The sequence below is a fragment of the Siniperca chuatsi genome, linkage group LG17 (assembly GCF_020085105.1).
Source record: "Siniperca chuatsi isolate FFG_IHB_CAS linkage group LG17, ASM2008510v1, whole genome shotgun sequence".
In the NCBI taxonomy this organism is placed as follows: domain Eukaryota; kingdom Metazoa; phylum Chordata; class Actinopteri; order Centrarchiformes; family Sinipercidae; genus Siniperca; species Siniperca chuatsi.
Window position 1 is genome coordinate 22,621,615 of NC_058058.1, and position 21,570 is coordinate 22,643,184.

Consider the following 21,570-nt stretch of genomic DNA (forward strand, 5'->3'; position numbering starts at 1 on the left):
ATTAAATTATATTTTCTCCACTTGAAGATATCTGGAAATTAGGTTTTAAAATGATACATTTAGTATATCATTATTCCCAGTCCAAGAAAGTGGTAATCAAGTTCAAGAACCTCCTTAATAACTAGATGAAATGTGAGATTTTTTTAAAAAGTGCATTTTCATTGGCTGAGACCATAAATATTTGATGTCTGTTACAATGGACGCTGGAGTCTGAAGAGGTTAAACTAGATTGAAACTGGAGAGGGAAGTGTGGGAACAGATATAGGAATACTGGGTAATATCACAAAATGAAAACAAGTTAAAAATGTTTTGGAGCAAACAGGAAATTGAAAGCCAGCAAATAAAATAATAATTCCAAAGGAACAATTTTATTGTAACATCATATCTGTTAAATAATACTATGCTATATATATATTTATATTTTTACATAGGACACAAGCTACTAAGGAATACATACAGTACTGTCAGCAACATAGAAAAATATTAGAGTAGTATTGGCACGGATGAAATAGTATTTACTGTACTTTACATGTTATACATTCAGCAAAATAACTGCAGAATGGAATAAATACATGTTCTTCACAGTGAAGTCAAACATTTTTTACATTCAGTTCAAACACATGAAGGATGTTTCAGCAATGAGCAGACAATGATTGCACATCTCCTTTCTCACATATTACACAGCCTTCTCCACCCTCCACCCACCCACACACTCACACACAATACATATGAACAGGACTCTCAGTAAAGGGCAGTCAAATACAAAAAGGTTCAAGTCAGCTAGTTTTGAAGGTTGACAGCACTTGCAAGGATCTATTGGATATATGGATTCACTCTCAGTTATGACAGCAGCATACTGTAAATGTACAGACACATTTAGTCATAAAAACCAAAAAATACTTTGCTCTACAGAATAGAGTTCAGCGTAATGTAAATACTATTCTTTCTGATCTATTACCGCGCTTTCAAGTGAAACCATTTAAAAGCTGTATTTGCCCTTGAAGGGGCCAATCTCAATACCACAAAGACTTTTTCGCTCCATCGATTACACACACGGCAAACAAACTAAAGCCTCATCCATATACAGTATGTGTTTGTGTTTGTGTCTGTGTGTGCGCGTGTGTGTGTGTGTGTGTGTGTGTGTGTGGTGGTGGTGGGGGGTTAATCAAGGTGACACTCTGCTTACTCTGCAGTGCCACAGCAACAGTTTCAGAACAGGAAAGAGCACTTTGCGATGTTATTGTTTGTACTGGGAGACAGTGCGCTTTGAAGACGATACAATGCTTGAATAGCCGAGACAGACAGCCAGGGTAAGGTTTTACAACAAATGCAGGATGCGACCTTCATATCTAAAGAAGCACTGCACGTATAAACCAAAAACACAGGAAAAATAGCTGTTTAGATTTTGTAAAGCTAGTGGAGGTTGTCAATAAAGTGCACTTGCCATCAAACCAGTGCAAAGGTTAAATATAGCTCTCTGTATGTACATAACTACATATGCATCAGATGCACAACTACTGCTGGATATGAGACGTCTGTAGCAACACTATGATAACAGTTCTTTAATGTCAAAATGTAAACATCATTTGATGGACAGCACAGTGATGAGGAAACCGTCCTCACGAGTATGCTGGAAAACGACATCTCTCGTGTCACGCTTGAATGTGACGGCAAAGGTTGTGGAGAAACATGTAAAAAAGCACACAACATTTATTTGATTTAGCTGATGAGATGAAATATGGCATCGAATATGTTCAAGAACATGAGAGCAGTGTCTGCTCTGACGCTGCTTCCCTGCTATCATCATGCATCATATTGAACTTGGTTTATAGAAAATGACAATGTGTGAGGGAGAATCTTGGCAGTGGGTCCGTATTATGCAAAATCATCCAGTGTTCCAGAAAACAAAAGCAATGACACCCTGATTTACACCATTTAAAAAATAATTAATTCAAAGTGCATTATGAAATCTATCCTTGTGTAGAGAATTTGAATCTACAATTTAAAACGGCTCATTAAGAAAGTGATGGTCATTAGACCATAAGATTGTACTGTATAATAATGGTCTCAGTACAGTATATTTGCTGTTAATTATATCTGTAAGCCTGTTTTCTGTCTCCCTGTCACATGATTCAAGGAGCAAAATGGTAATAAGTCATGTATCTTAATTGTGTTATAGTGGTAGTTATAATGCTATAGATTTTTTTCAACACTGTTGATAGTTTATAAAAAGAATTGACTGTTTGCTAAACCCACAGATATAGAAATGTAGATACCGTGTTCGCAATTCGATGTGCGTCTGCGCAGTCGCCATGTTGGGGCAGTCAACAGTCAAGAGTCATAGAGAGTAGACCATGGATGTTCATGGAGTAGACTGCTTTGAAAAAAGCCGCAGGCATGTGCGACATTTGGGGTAATCATGATATTTACTTACAACCTCATTCTTTGTATAATTTACTTTATAGAAAATTATCAACTGGAATGCGTTTGTGCTCATGAGATTATACACGCTAGCTAGCCTAAAGTAGCTAGATCTAGTCAGCCATATTTACTGTACTGTATGTTGCTAGCATAATGCACTGGCTGCACCATTCAGCTACATGCCAAAAGAAATTTTGAGATGACCTTGTTTTTGTCAAAGGTACCCCATCCTGGACTAAGGAAAGCTTGGGCCACAGCTGTCAGAAAGAAGGATTTTGAGCTTAATGATACTACAGTACTCTGTAGCTTTTATTTCATTCATTCATTTTGTATTGTAGTATTGTATTATTGTATTTTATTATAGTATTGTATTGTGTCAATGTCTAAAGTCCAGTATCACTACTCTATATAACAAACCAAATTTCATGAAAATCGGTTCAGAATTAAGTGAGTTACAGTCAAATTATAGTGAAGTCTGCATCTCTCAATACACACTATTACTACTACTACTTGACCAATGACTGTATATAAAGATGGACGACATGTCTCCACTTCCTCCCACTGTACGCAAATGAAGCCAAAATATAGACGTCATTTGGAGTCAGAGTCTGCGCAGTAGAGCTCGGGGTTGGAGCTGTGGTATCAGGGTCCCGCTCACACACCCAGCCGACTCAATTGCGAGCCGGCCTTAGCTGTCAATCATGATTTGAAACCCCCTTTTTATAGTATCAAATAACTAATTAGAACCAAACTGAAAATGAGCACTTGAACAGACATCAGTGTGATAAGAACTACCTAAAATGACAGAAACCGTCTTTGGGAAAAATGTATTTGACGTATCTTTGAGTTTTAAGTTTGGCCCATGTCCCATCCGCTAACATGGAGTGCGGGATTTATGACCTATATTGCAGCCAGCCACCAGGGAGCGATAGAGATGTTTTTGCTTCACTTTCGGGGAGCTGTCATGTCCTCCATCTTTATATACAGTCTATAATCTTGACCGCTCCAATATGGTGGACGCACAAATGCATGGCGGCGACATACAGCAGCGACCAATGAGGTGTCTACATTTCTATATCTATGGCTAAACCCCTACCCTGAACAGCAATTGTCCAATCATAGCTTAGCAACCGTAACTATGCACGTACATGGGACTATAGCAGTAGTTCTCAAAGTGGGGGGTCATAGAGCCAGTGCTGGGGGGGTATGGATGTTGAGCAGACGTAAAGTTGCATGAATAAGCTAAACAGCCGAACAGGGCTGTAATAGAACAAAATAGAATAGAACTAAATAACAGTCTGTAGAAAGCGTTTTCAACCAACTCATGTAGCTAACATTAGCTAGCTAGCTACAGCTGATAAATTCTGCCTGCGACAGTTGTCATTTAAGACAACAAAACTGAGAGAAATTAAAAGCCTGCTTTCTACCTCTGTCTACCTCTGTCTGAAATCAAGGACCCATTGTTTCAAAAATGACTAAGAATTTTGAGATGTAATCTGCCACTGTTATGATTGTAAACTGTTTATGTGTAAACTGTGCGAGCCTGGACAGCTTGACAGGCATAGCAACAGTAAATGATCAATTCATAAATCTAGTCAATCAATCAAATCAGTGCAAACAATCAATTAATAAGTGATGGCTAACACAGCAGGTAAAGCCATTTGGTATCAAAGATACTGTGAGTTAGGTTGCACTGATGTACAGCGAAACATAAGTAAATGTATGAAAAAGCAGGTATTCATTATACTGAATAATAGGCTACATGGGGTAACACTTCTGTCTCCATTGGATACTTTATAAACACTTTGATTTTCATTTGATAGATTTGATGATAACAACACACAAAAGATCACATTTAGATGGGCTACTTACACTGTAAACACATAAGCAGATAAAAATAAATAATTTAAACAATATATTCATTTCTGTATAAAGGAACATCTATGTTTTGTACAACAAAATACTTCATGTACAATCAAGAGGATAGGATAAATGCTGCGCATCTATTGCCTCGGTTTCAAGGATAGTTTACGACTATCATCGGTGTAACCCTTAAAGAAGAAATCAATCAACCAGGTTTTAAACCAACTCTAAAGGGAAAGTAGTTAAATGCTTTCGACCACAATTAGCATCTGTTAGTGTTCTGGCTGAGAGGTTATTCATAAGGCCAACAAAACATCTACAATCAATCCTGTGATAGATGTCAGATGTTTTGTTTTGCATGGCTACACGTCAAACTCAGACTTCTTAGTTAGCAATTTAAACAGTCACAATACACTGATCTTTTAATAACAGTTGCTAACAATCCTAACAAATGGGATATGCAGGCCTTGTCTCTTGGATATCAGGGATTATATACATTGAATATACGGTACAAAGTGAAGGTAAGGACCTTATCCTCAGAATCAGCTCCATCAGCCACCAACAGGTTCTGTCCTGTAAGCCTCCAGTACTAGCACCTTTACTTGAAGTAATTGAGCCCTGCCACTAAGAAGAACTTTTCCAGGAAAAGCTCAGAGTCCAAGACAGCAATGTGGGCGGCACGGCCGATGAGGGTGTTGGCTGTGTTGGGGAGAGCGTGGAACACATTCTGGCGGATCAGCCGGCACTCTTTAGCCTCCACAAGTGGTTGCAGGAGGTTGTTGATCATCTCAGTGTACACAGGCCCTTTGGTGCAAAAATGAGGAAAGCTACAGTGAGTATGTATGTACGTGATACACCTTTTATATCAAATCCCAGCCAAGAAATACTGTTGTCTGGCACATAACCAATTTAGAAGCATTAAAGAACATTTTTCTCACACGGAAATGAAACGTTATTGCTTCTTTCAAAAGTTACAGAGTGTCAAATAATCCTAATTAGTTCCCCACAGTGATGTTTATAGATACACTGCTATAGGATAGAGAAAAATTGGAATTGTCGCTCTAAAATATTGAAAGATATTGTAAATATTGAAAGAGAAGAGAATCCAATACAGCATTAATATATACACTTCTGACCTGTGGTCCTGTCTTTAAGAGCAGTTTTGCACATCTCTATTCTGGCAGAGTGGAAAGGAACGTAACGGTCCTGTGGAGATGCCACCAACACCACATTGTTGAAGAACTGGAGCCCTAAAAGGATAAAAAACAATCGAGTAAATGAGACTGCAGAGTGTGTGTGTGTGTGTGTGTGTGTGTGTGTGTGTGTGTGTGTGTGTGTGTGTGTGTGAGAGAGAGAGGGAGAGAGAGAGTGAGAGAGAGAGGTACAGAGAGGAAAACAAAGGAAAGGAGTGAATTGGTTGTAAAACGCAAAGCACAATCACAAAGTACAATGACAGGCTTGATACGATAAAACTGCGTTTTTTCTCAAGTCTCCTGTCAGTGTGCTTTTAAGAGAATGCACTAGTGGGTTTCCAATGACAGGGTTTGGATCATTTTGTCAGCCTGCCACAGCACTGGAGGGCTAAAAAATTGTTTTCAGGCTTATCTTCTTCAAGCCAGTGTGACAAACGACTGCTTTGTTCCACTCACACAGTGGGGAGGCCTCTCACAGGCCTCTCATAGCTCGCTGGCAGGGGTTTGAGTGTTAGCGAGCTGACACATACAGAAATTTGACAAAAAAGACACGATGACAACATTTTCATGAATATTTGAATAGACTGTCTTTCAAGTAATAGTCTGTAAAGTGAGGCAGTCAATATACTGTCTCTGTTTCAAATTTGTCCGCTTTCAGATGGTACCTGGTTTCTGACTCAGGAGATAGAGGAATGTTTTCCGCGGATCAACGTGATCTCTGAAGGTGAGCTGCAGCAAGGAACCTGATTTCTTCAGCTTCTGCATTAACCACAGACCTAAGCAACACACACAGATGATATTCTTAGATAAAGGACTAGATGCTGCTGAGGAGCACAAAACATTGAACATTGCAACGCTGTACAGCATTGTAAATACAGCACATCTGCAGTGTGCGGTTTTCCCACAGCTGCGCGGTGGCCTCACCTGTGCTGACCAACGTGCTGTTGTTGTACAGCGTTCCCAAGTGCGGGCCAGACAGCGAGAGGAAAGTGTGCAGCTTGGGCAAATAGCAGCGGAAGCGAGGCCTCGTCAGCACCGAGCGGATGATGATGTTCCCCAGAGAGTGGCCGATGAAGCTGTTGGCCGAAGACAAACAACTTTCAGAGAGATAAACTCGCAACTTGAGTGGGTGGCTGGAAAAACAGTGCCTCCAACGCTGCTGACCTACAGTACGACACTGTGCAATATCTTATTATAGACTGTTCTGTAAGTAAGAACTAGTTCCAACGGAGGCTATTTGGAGATTTTAGCTACAACATTGGTAATTACAGGAAATTCATTAACTTGTTAAATGTTTAAACATTCTCAAAGGCAATGACAACTTAATGATGCTAACATAGAGGACATACCATACAAATTAAAAGTGTCTTCCCAGCAGTGGGAAACATTAGATTCATGAAGCTATGTCTGTCACTTAGTTTAATTACTGTACTGTTAAAGCTCTACCCAAAATCCCTCCTTGCCATGTCTGCTCCTTCTCATCTGTCTCCTACCAAACTAAATATAGAAGTAATGTGGAAAGAACCAGATGCTGTTGTGGCAGTCCATTGCTTTTGTCTTTGATACTTACTCTCTAGAGAATATGCCACAATAAAGAAAGTTAACAAACTTGGGTAGAAACTCGAACAAAAAAATAAATTGGCACATTGAGGGCAATTAAGCGGGAAGATGAATAGCTTAATTTGATTGGAACAAGGCAACACACTGCTGCATAAAGGAATACAGTCTATCAAGTGAAAGTCAGAAACGCATTGGCAATGTATGATAAGAGGTTTTCATCCATTTTGTGCCTCTTATCCATTTTGAGTTTGTGCAGTCTATATATTATCATGAGTCCAAGTATCCATGTACAGTCTCTGCTGCCGTCTACTGACCAAAGAAAAGGCTGCTTAACTTGATGATTGCCCTTGTTCTGACTTTGCCTCAAATAATCAATGATAATCAATCTACAGGAGAGTTGTCAGTAATGTGTATGTTGCACAGAATTAAAGTTGAATTACTGACCTTATCCTGCCTATGGTGAGATTGTACAGCTGGATATGCTGAATTATCTCATCCAGCAACCTGTCTGTCATGGTGTCGAAATCTGCAAACGTGTCAGTCTGCAGGGAAATGGCAAGAAAAGCACAGCCATCAGCACTCTACAAATTGCCTTAAAGCACTTTCAGAAAATGTGACTGTTCATGTAATCAATTTGCTCCCATCGCCGTCATCATCTACAAATTCACCTGGTTCCTTTCGGACATGAGGAAGTCCAGCCTGGATCCCGGCAGTCCCAGCTCAATAAAAGTCTTCACCAGCCGAAGGTCTGCGCTGTTTCCTGGAAGCAAAGAGGAAATAATACACATCATTTCTGGCCCATTAATCATTTAAGAGACACCTGGAATATGGTTTAAGGAATTAGTCACACTACATAGTGCGAAATTATATTTTAAGCTTGTAAGACATACTGTCTGAGACTATATTACATTTACAATGCTAATAAGACACTAAAATCAAAAAAAGGATGTTCAGTATGCTACGGCTGTGTCAATTTAATAGCTTTTATGTTCTTGCAGTAGAACTGGACTGCAGTGAACCAGAACACTGAGCTGTATGCAGACTCACCATCAAGCCCGTGGACACACACCACAAGGTGTATGCCGTCATCAAACTCCTCATCGTCCTCCTCAGGGGGGAAGTAGGGCATATCTGATGCCAGGTGAGGAAGGTCGCCATATAAGCTGGCCTGAAAGCTCAACTCTTTGAACAGCTCCTCTTTGGCTTTGTAGAAACTGGAGAAAAGGGAAATGACATTTGGAAAAAAAAACAAGAGAGATTATGTTCTGTTTGTTAGCAATAAATTGAAAAAAAACTTTCCAGTAATGTGCAAAGACAAGCAAATAATGTACTTGTAATGTAATCTTAGTTACACACACACAGATAAAATGCTGATCTAAGATTTCATTTTACAAAAAAGTCTGTATAACACCAAAAGTGCATCTCATAGAGGTGAATCACTCATACGGTGAACCTGCCTTGCATTTTTGTATTTGATTCATTTCAGTTCACATTGCCCACTTCCGAGCAAACATGGCTTATAAACAAAAGTCCCACAGACTTACAGGTAGCTTCTCTAAGTGTTATTACCCTGTCAATCCGCCAGGTTAAGATTTTAGCAGTGGAGGAGTCAAAACAAATCCGATTCCAGTTCCTATACTTGCAGCTAATCATGATGGATTTGTCTGCGCTCTTTGATGTGATTTAATACACTCGGGAGGCATTTCACCTCATCCTGACTTCCTTGCTTCAAGTTTACCCTCACTTCAGTTTGTTATGCAAGGCTTTCCAAGCATGAGTAACTGCCAGCCACTGCACCAGATGTCAACAGCCGTCTCCACATACCCATAAAACCTTGAGTTTTGGCCTTGTTTCCTGTAGTTGGTGTGGATTATAATCTCACTCCTACAAAGTTTTCCTTGGAAGAAGGCCTGTGTTTTCTGAAACATTATTTACTGACACCCAAGTCTGACATTATTCTCACCTGCCTAAACACAAATAACTAATGCATTTGAACATGCTTGAATGCAGTGTTAGTGTTAATATTTTTTTATTAAAGAAGGAAAAGTCTCAGGAATACTTCTCTAGCCTCCAACCCTTTAAGTCGACAGGCCGGGGCTAGTGTTTGATTGAATGCTGAGCGGACAAGGGCACTGAGACACAATGTAAATAAACTTAACACTAGTAAATGTAGCTTATTGAGCTAGTAACTAAATTGGTCTAAACTGACCAATGTTAAAATTTGACCATACTATTACTATAACATAAAACAAACAAGACAGTAGCTTGTTCAACACCAAAAGACGTGTCCATGTTTGCAGATATGAAGGAGACATTAGCTATGGGTTGCAAGTCTGTGGCTTTTTTCGTGTATTTCTTTTTGTTTTGAGTGTACTGCTGTCTGGCTGTAAGTCAGTGTCACTGTCTGTCAACAGTATGCAGACAGATACAATGGCATTCTGCTTGCTAGAAAGCAAATTCTAGCAAGAAAGCTAATGTGGGTTGCAGTTCTGTGGCTCTTTTTGTGATGTGTAGAAGGCTGCTGGCTGGCTGTTAGTGTCAATGTCTGTCTACGTAGACAGAGATACAGTGGCACTCTGTTTGTTCATGCACAGACAAAAGGGGTACACGTACATTTCTTCATATTCGGTAGGCTACTGACTTTTTTCAAGAGACCACAGGAAGTTTGATTTACAAAACAGACCTATATGATGAAGCAGAAAATAACATGCTATGTAATTTAAATCTGGGTTTAAAACACATTTACAGCACAATTTGTCATTTGCTACCACAAAGTTAAAACATTAACTCACTTTAGCATTCGCTCATTGGTCTCGTCATCCATGTTCAGGGGATTGAGTGAAGACGAGGAGATGATACCAAAGGAGCCCAGGGGCTGATGGGTGATAGGTGAGGTAGCCTGGCGAGCGGACATTCCACTGATGGATGGAGAGTCTCTCAGAACAGAAGAAAATGGCAGGCAGGTCGGGGCACAAGCCACTGACATGTTCACCACCTCCACCATCTTCTTATTCACAAAGGCCAGCCCTGAGTTGGGGATCTTAGAGGGCTTAGTCTGGCAGTCTAAAGGATCTTTCTCACTGGCTGATATCCCATTGAGGACAACAGATGATGCGATATCATTGGCTATCAGCCCTGTAAGGTCACTCGGCCTCTGTGTGGGGGTGGTACTGTTGGGGCGGTCATTGGTGTGTTGAAGCCCTGAAGGCTCTAGACGTGTTGGGAAGGGATCCAGACACTCCTGGTTCTCAACATTAAGCAATTCGGTCTGATGGAAACTTTGGCACTCATCTGCAGTGTTAGTTCTCTCCTGATCGGCTGCACTTTTATGCACACATGGTTTGTTTCTACAGCTGCATGGCACTGCTTCCGTTTCAACGAGATACACATCCTCCACTGAGGCGCTTATGCCACTGATGTGTGTTTGATGGTTCGTATTCTTCCCCTGGCGGCCAATAACAGCACTTTCCTTCACATGAGGGCTTTCTACAGACTCTTGTAAAAGCAAGACTTCAGACACACCACTCAACACTGACTTGGTTCTGTATGTCTCTGACAAGTACTGTGGAGGGTTTGACGTTAAACTCGGGTCTAATAGAGATGATTCAGATTGCTCCGAATCCAGGTTACAGTTCAATGAAGAGCAGTTGATCTTAAATGAATCCTGGTGTTGCACTAAGCTCTTAGTATCTGTTTCCTGGTTGAGCAGCACATGGTCCTCCTCAGTGTCTTCAGGGCTACTTATCTGCGGCGCAGAGACTGACTTGGTCAGTTTGCTGAGCTGCCTCTGCTGCTGGTCCTCCTCATAGGGCAGGGAGCTAATAGAGGTGAGTGAGGCCTGTATGCCTCCACTTGGAAGGCTGCCGTTGCTCTCCATCTGCAGGCCTTCTAGAGAGCTGCGGTGGACCGGGTGGCGACACACTATTTGCTGTGGGATCTCCCGTTCGCTGGAGAAGTCTAGAGGAGGTTGGCCTCGCAGTGCAGCCTCCAGGGGCCAGGCCACTGAGCTGGGCTCGCTCTCAATACCTGAGTCGGAAATAACTGAGGACGAGCGCTTCATGATCTTGGAGCCAACTAGGCCTCCCCGGTGAGTCATCTCTTTCCTGAGATCACCGGGACAGGGAGGTATAACTGGATGCCCATAGGCAGCGGGTAGGCTGGTGAGAGGAACATCCTCACTCTCATCATCCATGGAGTGATTTAATGGCATGGCAATATCAGACTCCTCTTCATTGTTTTCATTCTCTCTTGCATTGCTGTCGTTTGTGGCAACACAAAGTTGGACGGTGTTTTCTGTTACACGATGAGCAGGAGACTCATCACTGCTGTTATTAGAGTCAATGAGGGGATTATGGTGTGAGGAGAGAACCAGGACTGCTTCTCCTCTATATGGCTTCACATCACAAGGCTTAACTGTGATGTACCTCAGGCCTGGATTACAGTTCTCCTCAACCTGGCCTTGTTTTTCCTCTGGTTCCTTCAAGTTTTCTGCCTCTGCTAGAGAGGGTTCAGCACTGTCCTCAGCAGGAATGAGGTTCTGGGTACTTCTGATGTTGGTACTGGCCTTACTCTGCTCTGCTATGAGTGAGACATACGTGGGCAAGTCCATACAGTCATCACTGTCCAAGGGATCCTGGGGTATTGCTGGTGATCTGGCTCCCTTGCTGCTTTCAAAAATCCCATTGGCACCAGTGATCGCAGGATCTGAGTTGGTCTGCCCATCAGTGGTTGGCACATGTGTTACCCACTCTGGAAAACAAGGACATTGCAGTTCTAGAGTAAACCTTTTGTCTTTAAAAGCAAAAAATCAGCGATTAGGTGTAAATAAAACTATATTTCCAGCCACTTTTTGTATTACCTGTTTGAGGAGACTCCACATATCTGTCCTCAAAGATGATAGGCAGGCTGTTCCAGTCTCCATCGATGTCCAGGCACTCAACAGGTAAAGGAGGCATCTTGGTCAGGTAGTCTGAGCTCCGCACCTCTGCAGCTATCTGCCCATGTCTGTTGATTCTGAATCAGCAGAATAATATCATAAATACTACACTTCTCTCTGTTCATATAATTAATTATTCTTTTTCTGAGAAGGCTACCACTTACAATTCCTCTTGAAAAGTCAGAGATATCTCTTTGGGGTGTTCGGTGAAGAAGTATGCCTCTGAGAACCTCCTGACCTGGTGTTTCCAGAAACAGATAAAACAGTTTTCACCTTGGTGGAGCCTAAGTCTCATCTTCAATGGCATTGCAGAATAAGATGATGAAAACAGTCAGTGACACTGAGTCAAACATTCAAGGTCTGCACACAAAGAGAGATTGAAATCACTTCTCCAGCTAAAATTTGAAATGCATTGTCCTCAAAAGCCAGCCACCGTGACAGGCAAATCACCAGGAACACTATTTCTGGTGTATTTTCACCCCACAGTAATTACAGAATAAGTATTAATTGAAATCCTAAATCCAGTGGTGGGTGGAGGCATGACAGAATCTCCTTGCGGTATTCTAATACCAAAGCAAACATGTTCATTATTTTCAGACAACTGAGAGAGACTTGAGAGCTACTCCACTGTGAAGCACATATTCATATTAAACAGTCCAGTGATAAGATAGAAATTGCATTGGAAATTATATTAGTTTGCTGAGCTGGGTTTAAGCTACTGAGCTCTAGAATGGCACCTTATGATATTGCTAATTCCCTTTGTAGCACTCACAGATCACAGTCATAATTCTGACTTTTGACTAACAGTTCATAAGATACCTTTTTCCTGGTCCAACATGGATGTTTTTTCTTCATCACAACTGGTTTCAATATTTATATAGTTATTTTTACTTTATATGTATGCCCAGAGAGATAATTTCAGTGAAGTGTGAGAGGATTTTATTTAATAGCTTGTAAAACCTTTAAGAAAATTGGTCACAACATGCCTCAAGGAGATGCTTACAGAGCTAAAATGTCAATGGTTATGAAACCATTTTGATTGTTCTGTAGTATTTTTATTTTGGTGTGGGTGCTGAGGATGAAAATGGCTAAATTTAAACATATCCGCACAAATCGTCATCATTGCATGCTAATATGGAAGAGTATCTGGACTCTGGCTCAGAGAACACACAGTAAATGTTAAAGTTTGAGTATTGTATAAGCATGCCTTTGATGGAGCGTGACTCTCACCCTGAGCGTGTGGTGCTCCTGGGCCAGGTAGGAGAGGATGTGGGGGTTGAGCATAGCGGCCTCCAGGAAGCGGCTCCACAGAGCAGCCAGCTGGGAGCAGAGCTGGCTCACGTCCCTGCTGATTTGCTCCGCTACCTTCTCATGGCCTTCCTGCAGCTGATGGGGAAAGAGAGGGGTCAGAAAAAAGATATTCCTATAATATTATAATATCAAGCTGAATGCATTAGCCTTCCAAAAATAAATTTTGCATCATTCTCCTTGGTTCTCCTGCTAGCATATTTATACCTACTGACAATGTAGTGTCTGCAGGCTGCCTGACTTGCATGTCTTTGGATTATTGTAGAAAACCCATGAATCAATCAACCCATGCTGTTCTCTGTGTGACAGGCTGGTAATAACAGCTGGGAGCATCATACCAATCCACACATACATTTCACAATTTGTGAAGAGACTTGTTTTAACACTTGATCCCCTCCATGATTTAACAAACAAACTGTTTTAAGATTTTTAGTCACCAAAGAAAATATTGTAATCATATCTATCCCCTTGAACTAATGGCTCATTAGCATGGTCTAGGTGGATGTAGTTTGGTTAATGAACATACCTGTAACACTATTGTGAGCTGATTTAGAGTTTCCTCTACTGGCAGCACCTCTGTGGAAAGAAAGAGACAGGGTAGCTACAAATTTAATGACAGAAAGTAATTTATTTGATTTAGAAAATCTTTTCACTACTAACTGGGACCAAACTTAAGACTAATTTAAAATCTTGAATAAAAGCTCAAATCCCTAAAATAATTCATTAATCTTTGTTACTGAAGAGTAAAACTATAAAAGGGTGATTGAGGACAAAATGAAATGAAATAACTTGTTAAAGGCCATAAAATCTAATTGTGTACTATTAACCAGTGGTGGAAAGTAAGTCAGTACATTTATTCAAGTACAGTACTTGAATAAATGAGGTACTTCTACTTAACTTGAGTATTTCCATTTTCTGGTACTTACTTCTTACAAATATTATACTTTTTACTCCACCACATTTATTTGACAGTTAATAGTTACATCTCAGATTACAGTTTTCATCCAAAACATATGATGATCTTAGAATGTTGCTTACACATTAATGTGTCAGTAGTAATAATGCAATATTAAGTGAGTATATTAAAGTATTTTATTAAGTATATTTTACTGATATATATATTTGCTTAGAGTATTTTTACATTCTTGCATTGGTACATAAAGAACAAAGAAAAGGGCTGTTAGATTATGAAAAACATACTGCTTCAGACATTTTAATTTTCAAAATATATATGAAGACATTTACAATGCTTTTAAGGACCAGAAATAAGTTTGAATACAGAGTTTTGCATAAGGTCACCTGAGTCTAGTGGAGTCTGCTGGAGCTGTGGGATTTCCTTCAACAGTGCGGTGAAGTAGGTGTGCAGGCCTCTGTGTGCGACCAACAGGAGGCGACAGAGCCTTCGGTGCCACGTATGAGCCCTTTGCAGGCAGTTTTCACTGGGCACATAAAAGCTCCCCTGCAGAGAAGGAGACACAGAGGAAATGTCAGCTGCTATGTAGGTCAGTAGTCACCTCTCCGAAAATGGCCTGCCTTAATAACAGACATGTACACATACTTGAACTTGCCACTGCAACAGTTGCATACGCTCACTGATCATTTGTTAAAAGGAGCTTGTTTCTGATAAGAAAGGAATAAGATAATTACTTGGAAGATCAAATACGACGTTAGAAACAAATGGGCCCTAAACACAGCTTGCTGGGAGCTATAAAAGCAAATCAATATGTGTATGTGGGGAAAGGAGGATGTAACACATCCCTGTTATGACCTTTAAAAGTTCACAAGTACAGGAAGTTGATGAAGAATCCAAGGCGTCAGCGTTTGTCTGGGGCTTGATGAGTAAGAGAAACAAGAAACAGTGTGTATATAATGGTGTGTATGAACAGTGAGAATCTAATTTCAATCAGAAAATAAAACATTCAACAATGCCAAGTGAGGTACAAAGCTAAAGGAAGCAAGCAGCTTGATAAGGAAATAACATTTAATGAAAAAGAAAATAAAAATGATTCCTGTAGTTCAAGTACAAGCTCCCCTGCTTTTGAGTGTTAGTTAATATAAGCTGTAGTATGGACCATGATTCCAGTAGATGGCTCTCTAACAATGCAGTAGAAATATTAACTGTATTTCACATTTGCAATTTATAGTATGTGTTGAGTGTAACACAAGATTCTGCACAAACAGCTACAAATCACCAAAGCCTTGATGCTATAATCATGTCTCTCATTTATCTTCCTGATGAGCTAATGGCCTTCTGTGACCAGTGGCTGCCCTCGTCCGCTGGTCCCTGACCTGAAACGGTCTTATTACCCAGCGAGTTCTCCTCATGGCTGGGATGTTTTGGCAGCGCCAGTGGGACTCTGAGCTTTGAAAGGCATGTCATGCTTAAGTATCTGGGGATGTACTATAATTTGCCCCTAGCAAGTAAAGTCTCCGGCCCTTTCATCATACCTGTGTGCGCTCTGTAATTGCAGCAGTGCAGTATACCCGAACCAGGAAGGAACATCTGTATGTTTACTTTCATAATTCTTTTTACCTTTATAGAGGCCTGCCTGGATCAGTCTGCGAGCGAAGGGCAGAGAAAAATAGCTATTTTTCGGTATGAACTAGTCATTATCCTAAAAACATAGTTTCTCTCTGAGCTGACAATGCCTGGGATGTGCCCCAGTCCTAAGTCACCTGAAATGAGAATTTTGGAATTTTGTTTGCTGTTGTTGATGCAACTTTTACAGTTCACCATCGCAGTCTGTAGTGGTATCTAAGCATCCATTCACTGCTGCTTTCAAAGAAGTTTTGTAATGGTAGAGAAGAGCTTCTCAATTTGACATGATTTCTGAGTTATCTTCAGAACCATGATTTTTTTTTCCACCAAAAAGACCAAAAATTCTCAGGTGTCTCACTTCTAACAGCATCATTTTCCTCTCAAAATATCATTTTATACCATGGAGGGAACTTTTTCCTTCCTTTGGAGATGTAACAGCTGATATCAATGGAAATCTACCACGTGATTTTTTTTTTTTTTTCAGAAATAACAACATAACACTTAGAGGAAATGCTGTGGTGTTGAGGGGGAAAGTGCTGAAAACGTAGCATAGCCGCAGGTGAAAAGCTCTAAATAAATAAAGGTGAAGGAGGAGGTGGCATTCTGTGCAGATTTCACCTGCAGCTATGTGGTACGTGGCGCTTGTGAGCAGAACTCATTACTGTGATCAAACGAACCCCCCCTGCTTGGCTAAACGCAGAGCTTATTAAAGTGCCCAGCCAGGGGTGGGAGTAAAAACTAGGAGGAGGGGGGGGGGGCTCATTAAGATTTACAGTGTAGACTGAGACGTCCACAGGGACCTGAGAGATGCATGTTATAAAAGGACTTTTCACAAGTTGGAATAATAAGGCAAAAACAAGAGATACATATATAGACAAAAGATGATTTTGATTAAAGATAATGGCTACATTAAGAATCAGTTACCCTCTCAGGTGTGGAAAATCAAATCTCTAAACTTGGCCCGCTACTACAGACCATAGCTGTCTCTCCATACTACATATACTGTAAATTCAAATATATTTCTATAATATTTTGAGTATAGTATGTTGATACTGGAAAGGTGACTAAATTAATTGTACTCAAAGATGTCAGTTTGCGTACTAAATCCGATAGATTTTGAATGTGTTATTGATGGATACTGTAGGTGTGTCCCAAATCCATACTACATACTAATTCTATACAGTAGGTACTACATACTAATCATCATAGTACACTGTTTTAGCAGTTAGTATACCAAAAAAAAATCACCTTCACTTGGGAGAAGCTGTGGGAGAACAGTGTACATCAACTAAAATCAACTGTATGCATATTGTCTGGTTGGTGATTAAAGGGTAATAAAATAATTCAGCTCCTGTAAAGTAAGACATATATAATCATGAATAATAATTATGATAACAGTAATTGGATTATCATTTCTGTCATCATGTAATTGTGCAGCTTAACTGTACTGAAAAAGGGCACCGAGGCATGAGAGGGAGGTGAAAAGACCACACCATCATTTCCAGGGAGAGCTGCTATCACTTCCAGATGCTAAGCCTGGAGCCTACATGCCTGGGCAGGTGGGTTAATCAGATATTATGAAAAGCCACGGTGCAGCACAGTAATAATCTCTGTGCTGGCCTCTGGTCTTTAAGCCTTAAGACTCCATGGAGCCCCGACAAATGACTGATTCTGAGGGACATACAGGTCCAGGATCAGTAATCCAGATCAGAATGACTCTCTGCTCAGCTCTTGGGCTGAATCCTGTTTGCTTTGACATGCCAAAACAAATCACAACTAAATCCATCGGCCTCTGTCCCTAAACTGAGATCATGTTTATGTCATGGCTTGGCATTTAGCTGCTTGCAAAAAAACAAAATAAGGAACAACCAGCTGAATGGGGACAACAACTGACTCAGTTGTTTTCAGCTTTGTGAGACAAAATGGGCTTTGACTGTCTGTGACTTTCTATTTGAACGCCACTGAACTGCTAAAGGTTAACATACCTCAGAGATGACAGGCTTGCAGTAGCCAGCTCCGAACACAAGGTTCTCTACAGACATGGCAGATGGGTCGCTTGCGCTCTCTGGCGAGCCCTTCCCCAGCCAGGAGCCCTTCCCTGTACGTGCAAAGCTGCAGAGAGAACAGGGAGGACACATGCAGGGACAAACCATGAGTGTGTATGTGTGTGAAGGAAGACAGATAAGCTGAGAGACGGAAGCTGCTACTATTCCAATCAATCTAGTGCTGCAGTAATCTATGTAATGCATGGCTAAACACTGACTTTATGATAATGACAGCTGAATTCATCAGGTAAGTGTTTGGATAACTATCCATTAAAGCAGCTAACGAACACACTCGAACAAGGAGGAAAAAGCTGTGTCAGCAGTTCATTACCTTGACTTCTTCTGTTCTTGATATTATGAATACAAATGCAATTATAGTTTACTCTACATCTTCCCATTGTAGCCAGTTCAATTCAGTACTAAATCAACAAGAAAGACGTATTTCCAGTTGACCGTTCGCTAAACCACCCACGCACAGCAATTGTCCAATCATAGCTTAGCAACTATAGCTAGGCACGGCAGGCTTTCTTCACATGTTTAAGTGTGCATGGGGCTGTAGTAACAGTGGTGCCCAGCATTTACAGAGTTTGGAAGATGGTGTCGTGTATTAGCTTTTCCAAAACCTAAGACACAAGAGCAAAAGTGTAAGGAATGGGTTTAAAAGTGTTTATCTGCTCTGGTTAACTAGCCTACTACCTAACCGAGCGTTACTGCCAGGGTGAAGGAGCACATCATTAACTAACTAGGTTACATATGTTTGTGACTGTTCAAGAGTAACATATTCGCAGATTCGAAGTTTACATGCCAACATGTTGCTCCCTACACGGTGCTTGCCTTCCTACACTGGCTAAATAGATTTTCACATTTTATTGCTCACTTTTAAGGCCTTAAACGGCCTTGCTCCAAAATACATCTCAGATTTATTGACCTGGTTATGTGCCCTCTCGACCACTGAGATCCACGGATGAAGCCCTGCTGCTTACTCCCAGGTCTCAGTTTGTGACAAAGGGTGATCAGGCTTTTGCTATTATAGCCGCCACACAACTGCCTACTGAACTCAGACACACTATGTCTCCAGCTTCATTTAAATCTCTTCTTAAAACTTTTCTCTTTGTGAAAGCTTTTGGAAATGTTTGACATATGTTTTTTTTTTATTGTTTTTACTATTTTTATTCCTATTTATTTGATCTTATTCATTTTATTGTCTTTGCTTCCTTATTGCTCATGTTCTTTGGCCTTATTCTCATTTTATCTGCCTTGTCTGGTTTGATTTCTTTTTGTAAAGCACTTTTTAACATTGTTAGGAAAAGTGCTATATAAATAAAGTTTAGTATTATTATATTATAACGTTACACGAGAAACATGTGAATTAATCCTTATCCTAAGAGCCATTTCTCTTGTAGTGTTAAAAGTGAAAAAATATAAGCTAAGCAGCAAACAGGGTGAGGTTAGAACGAAATAGCAGTCTGCTCTTACTTTTTCCTTGTATTACTTACAATACTAGGACTAACTACTTCACTGCTATACAAAAACTATTTCTACACACTACCTATTTATTCTCAAAGGGATTTTATTGATGCTTCCTTGCCCCGATTTGTTCTTACTTCTTTAACTATTTTAACTTTGTGTTTGTTGTAATTATTTTTTCTTCTAATGTCTAATGTCTAACTGTGAAGTCCTTGGTAACCCTAGTTTTGAAAAGTGCTATATAAACAAAGCTTTACTTATTACTTTCGCATGGATTATTGACTGCTGAGGATACTTTTTGCTTTGGACATACAGCTTTAGTCTGTTAGCATGTTATCATGTATGTAGTCATCAAGGGCTTATTATTATTATTATTTTAAAAGTAGTCAGCTAGAAACATTAAAAATTCAACAAGAGACAGTTGCTTTCAACCAACTCATGGAGCTAATGTTAGCTTAATTAGCTAGCTAACTACAGTTGATAAAATCTGCCAGCCATAGTTGTCATTTCAGCCGCCAAAATAGACAGTCGTCTGCAAGAAATGAGAAGCTGCTTTTGTCTACCTCTGTCTGAAATCAAGGTTTAAAAAATTAGTATGAATTTCGAGTGATAAATCTGCCACTGTTATCATTCCAAACTGGATATGTACCGTGCCAGAGTGGAAAGCTTGACGGGCATAGTAACAGTAACTAAGAAGGGCGAGGCTTAGTGAATGGTCAGTTGGGTCATGTGATATCAAAAAGGTAGTCATGCTTTGTGTGAATTCAAGCTTTGTCAAATGCAAATGTTTGCAAAGCCCCTCTTAACTCTACCTGATTAGCGGCTGATGTAAGGCAACCAGTGAAGCATGTATGGAGACAGAAATGACGGACAGGTGGAAGTAGTCAAACATGACAGGGACGTGGTGGTGGAGGCCTGTCCGCGGGTGGAAGTGGAGGCTGAGGGTCCGACTGCTGATCAACGGGACAGTCGCTATCTCTGCCAGCCTGAGGAATGGAAGAAGAGAGAGCGACGTTACATACACAAATGACAAGCAACAAATTACAAGTTAGTACAAAGTAACAATATGTAAACACAAATAAAAGAAAACAAAAACAATAGATTTATAAACAACTAAAAATCAGTTAAACTGATGCGAAACTACAGAGTGCAGATTAATTAAATGCAAATTAAGTGATGTTATTGCACATTCTAAAAAGGAATCTTTGTATTTATTACATCTGACCCTGGAGAGTCTGTACCTTGGTACGAAAAGGAGCCTCTCTTTGTTTGAGGAGGTGGAGGTATCACTGACAAATGTCTGCCTTTTGCCAGACTCTTTAAAAAGTGCTGAGAATGCGGACTGCTGCTTACCAATAATCTATCATCATTATTAAGGACACGTATATTGCTGTTGCAGCTATGAAAGACAGAGTCGGAGGGAAAGAGTTTGCATCTCGACTGGAACGCTAATGGTGTAGATATTCTATATTCATTCAGACTCTGAGTAAAAGCAGCCAGTGTCCATGCTATGATATAGAGAAGGAGTTCCATAATTCAGTCCTGTGTAGCATTGACAATAACACACAAGCACAACACTAACTACTCTTCACTAATGTGCACCTGCTGGTTGATACAAGAGCAGTGCCCAAACAAAAATTGCGCCTTTTGCCCTGTATGCTAATGCAAACTACCCATTTCTTCTTCTGTTTGTCCCAAGCAAGCAGACAAATCACAGTAATCATGCATGCTGGAACAAAAGTTGTGATCAGGTGCTTAAAGACATGGCTATAAGCCAAAAGACATAATACCCCTTATTCATGCCTAGTTTCCATTCTCACTCTTGCATAAAAACTGCACAAGGGGAAAGTCTAGCATTCTCTCTCTCTCTCTCTCTCTCTCTCTCTCTCTCTCTCTCTCTCTCTCTCTCTCTCTCTCAAACAAGGACATAGACACACAAACAAACACGCATTTCCAAACTGCTCAGAAACCTACTGTTGCTCATTGTCAGTGAAATGAAGATCCAGCTTCAACTGAAAGTCCACCTCACTCAAGGCTTCCTCCACCTGCAAAACGTTGGTAGAGTAGTGTTGTTAATGCATGCACATTATAGGAACAAGGTGACATGGAGGAGGTAGACAAAATAATGAAAACACCACATGGAAACGTACTGAAATTGTAAAGCAACGTCATCAAAATGAGACAAGCACAGCAGCAAAGGTGCGTCCTGTTTTAGCTTGAATGGCAGTTTGTGCATTC

The 21,570-nt window shown here is 40.4% G+C and overlaps 1 protein-coding gene across 1 annotated transcript in view; it reads right to left on the reverse strand.

Annotated features, from left to right (window-relative positions):
• Nucleotides 1-341: 341 nt before the first annotated feature.
• The window catches only part of fam135b (family with sequence similarity 135 member B), a 48,440-nt gene continuing 27,211 nt past the window's right edge, over nt 342-21,570 (reverse strand). The window contains exons 5-20 of the mRNA XM_044172320.1: nt 21,307-21,377; nt 20,145-20,318; nt 17,806-17,932; nt 14,581-14,740; nt 13,808-13,857; nt 13,204-13,359; nt 12,138-12,211; nt 11,896-12,050; nt 9,830-11,786; nt 8,085-8,251; nt 7,706-7,797; nt 7,482-7,579; nt 6,402-6,553; nt 6,143-6,253; nt 5,421-5,534; nt 342-5,088 (exon numbers count right to left, since the gene is read on the reverse strand). Coding sequence (XP_044028255.1) covers nt 4,883-5,088; nt 5,421-5,534; nt 6,143-6,253; nt 6,402-6,553; nt 7,482-7,579; nt 7,706-7,797; nt 8,085-8,251; nt 9,830-11,786; nt 11,896-12,050; nt 12,138-12,211; nt 13,204-13,359; nt 13,808-13,857; nt 14,581-14,740; nt 17,806-17,932; nt 20,145-20,318; nt 21,307-21,377 — 3,864 coding nt within the window. The 3' untranslated portion in view covers nt 342-4,882. The remainder of the gene's footprint in view (nt 5,089-5,420; nt 5,535-6,142; nt 6,254-6,401; nt 6,554-7,481; nt 7,580-7,705; nt 7,798-8,084; nt 8,252-9,829; nt 11,787-11,895; nt 12,051-12,137; nt 12,212-13,203; nt 13,360-13,807; nt 13,858-14,580; nt 14,741-17,805; nt 17,933-20,144; nt 20,319-21,306; nt 21,378-21,570) is intronic.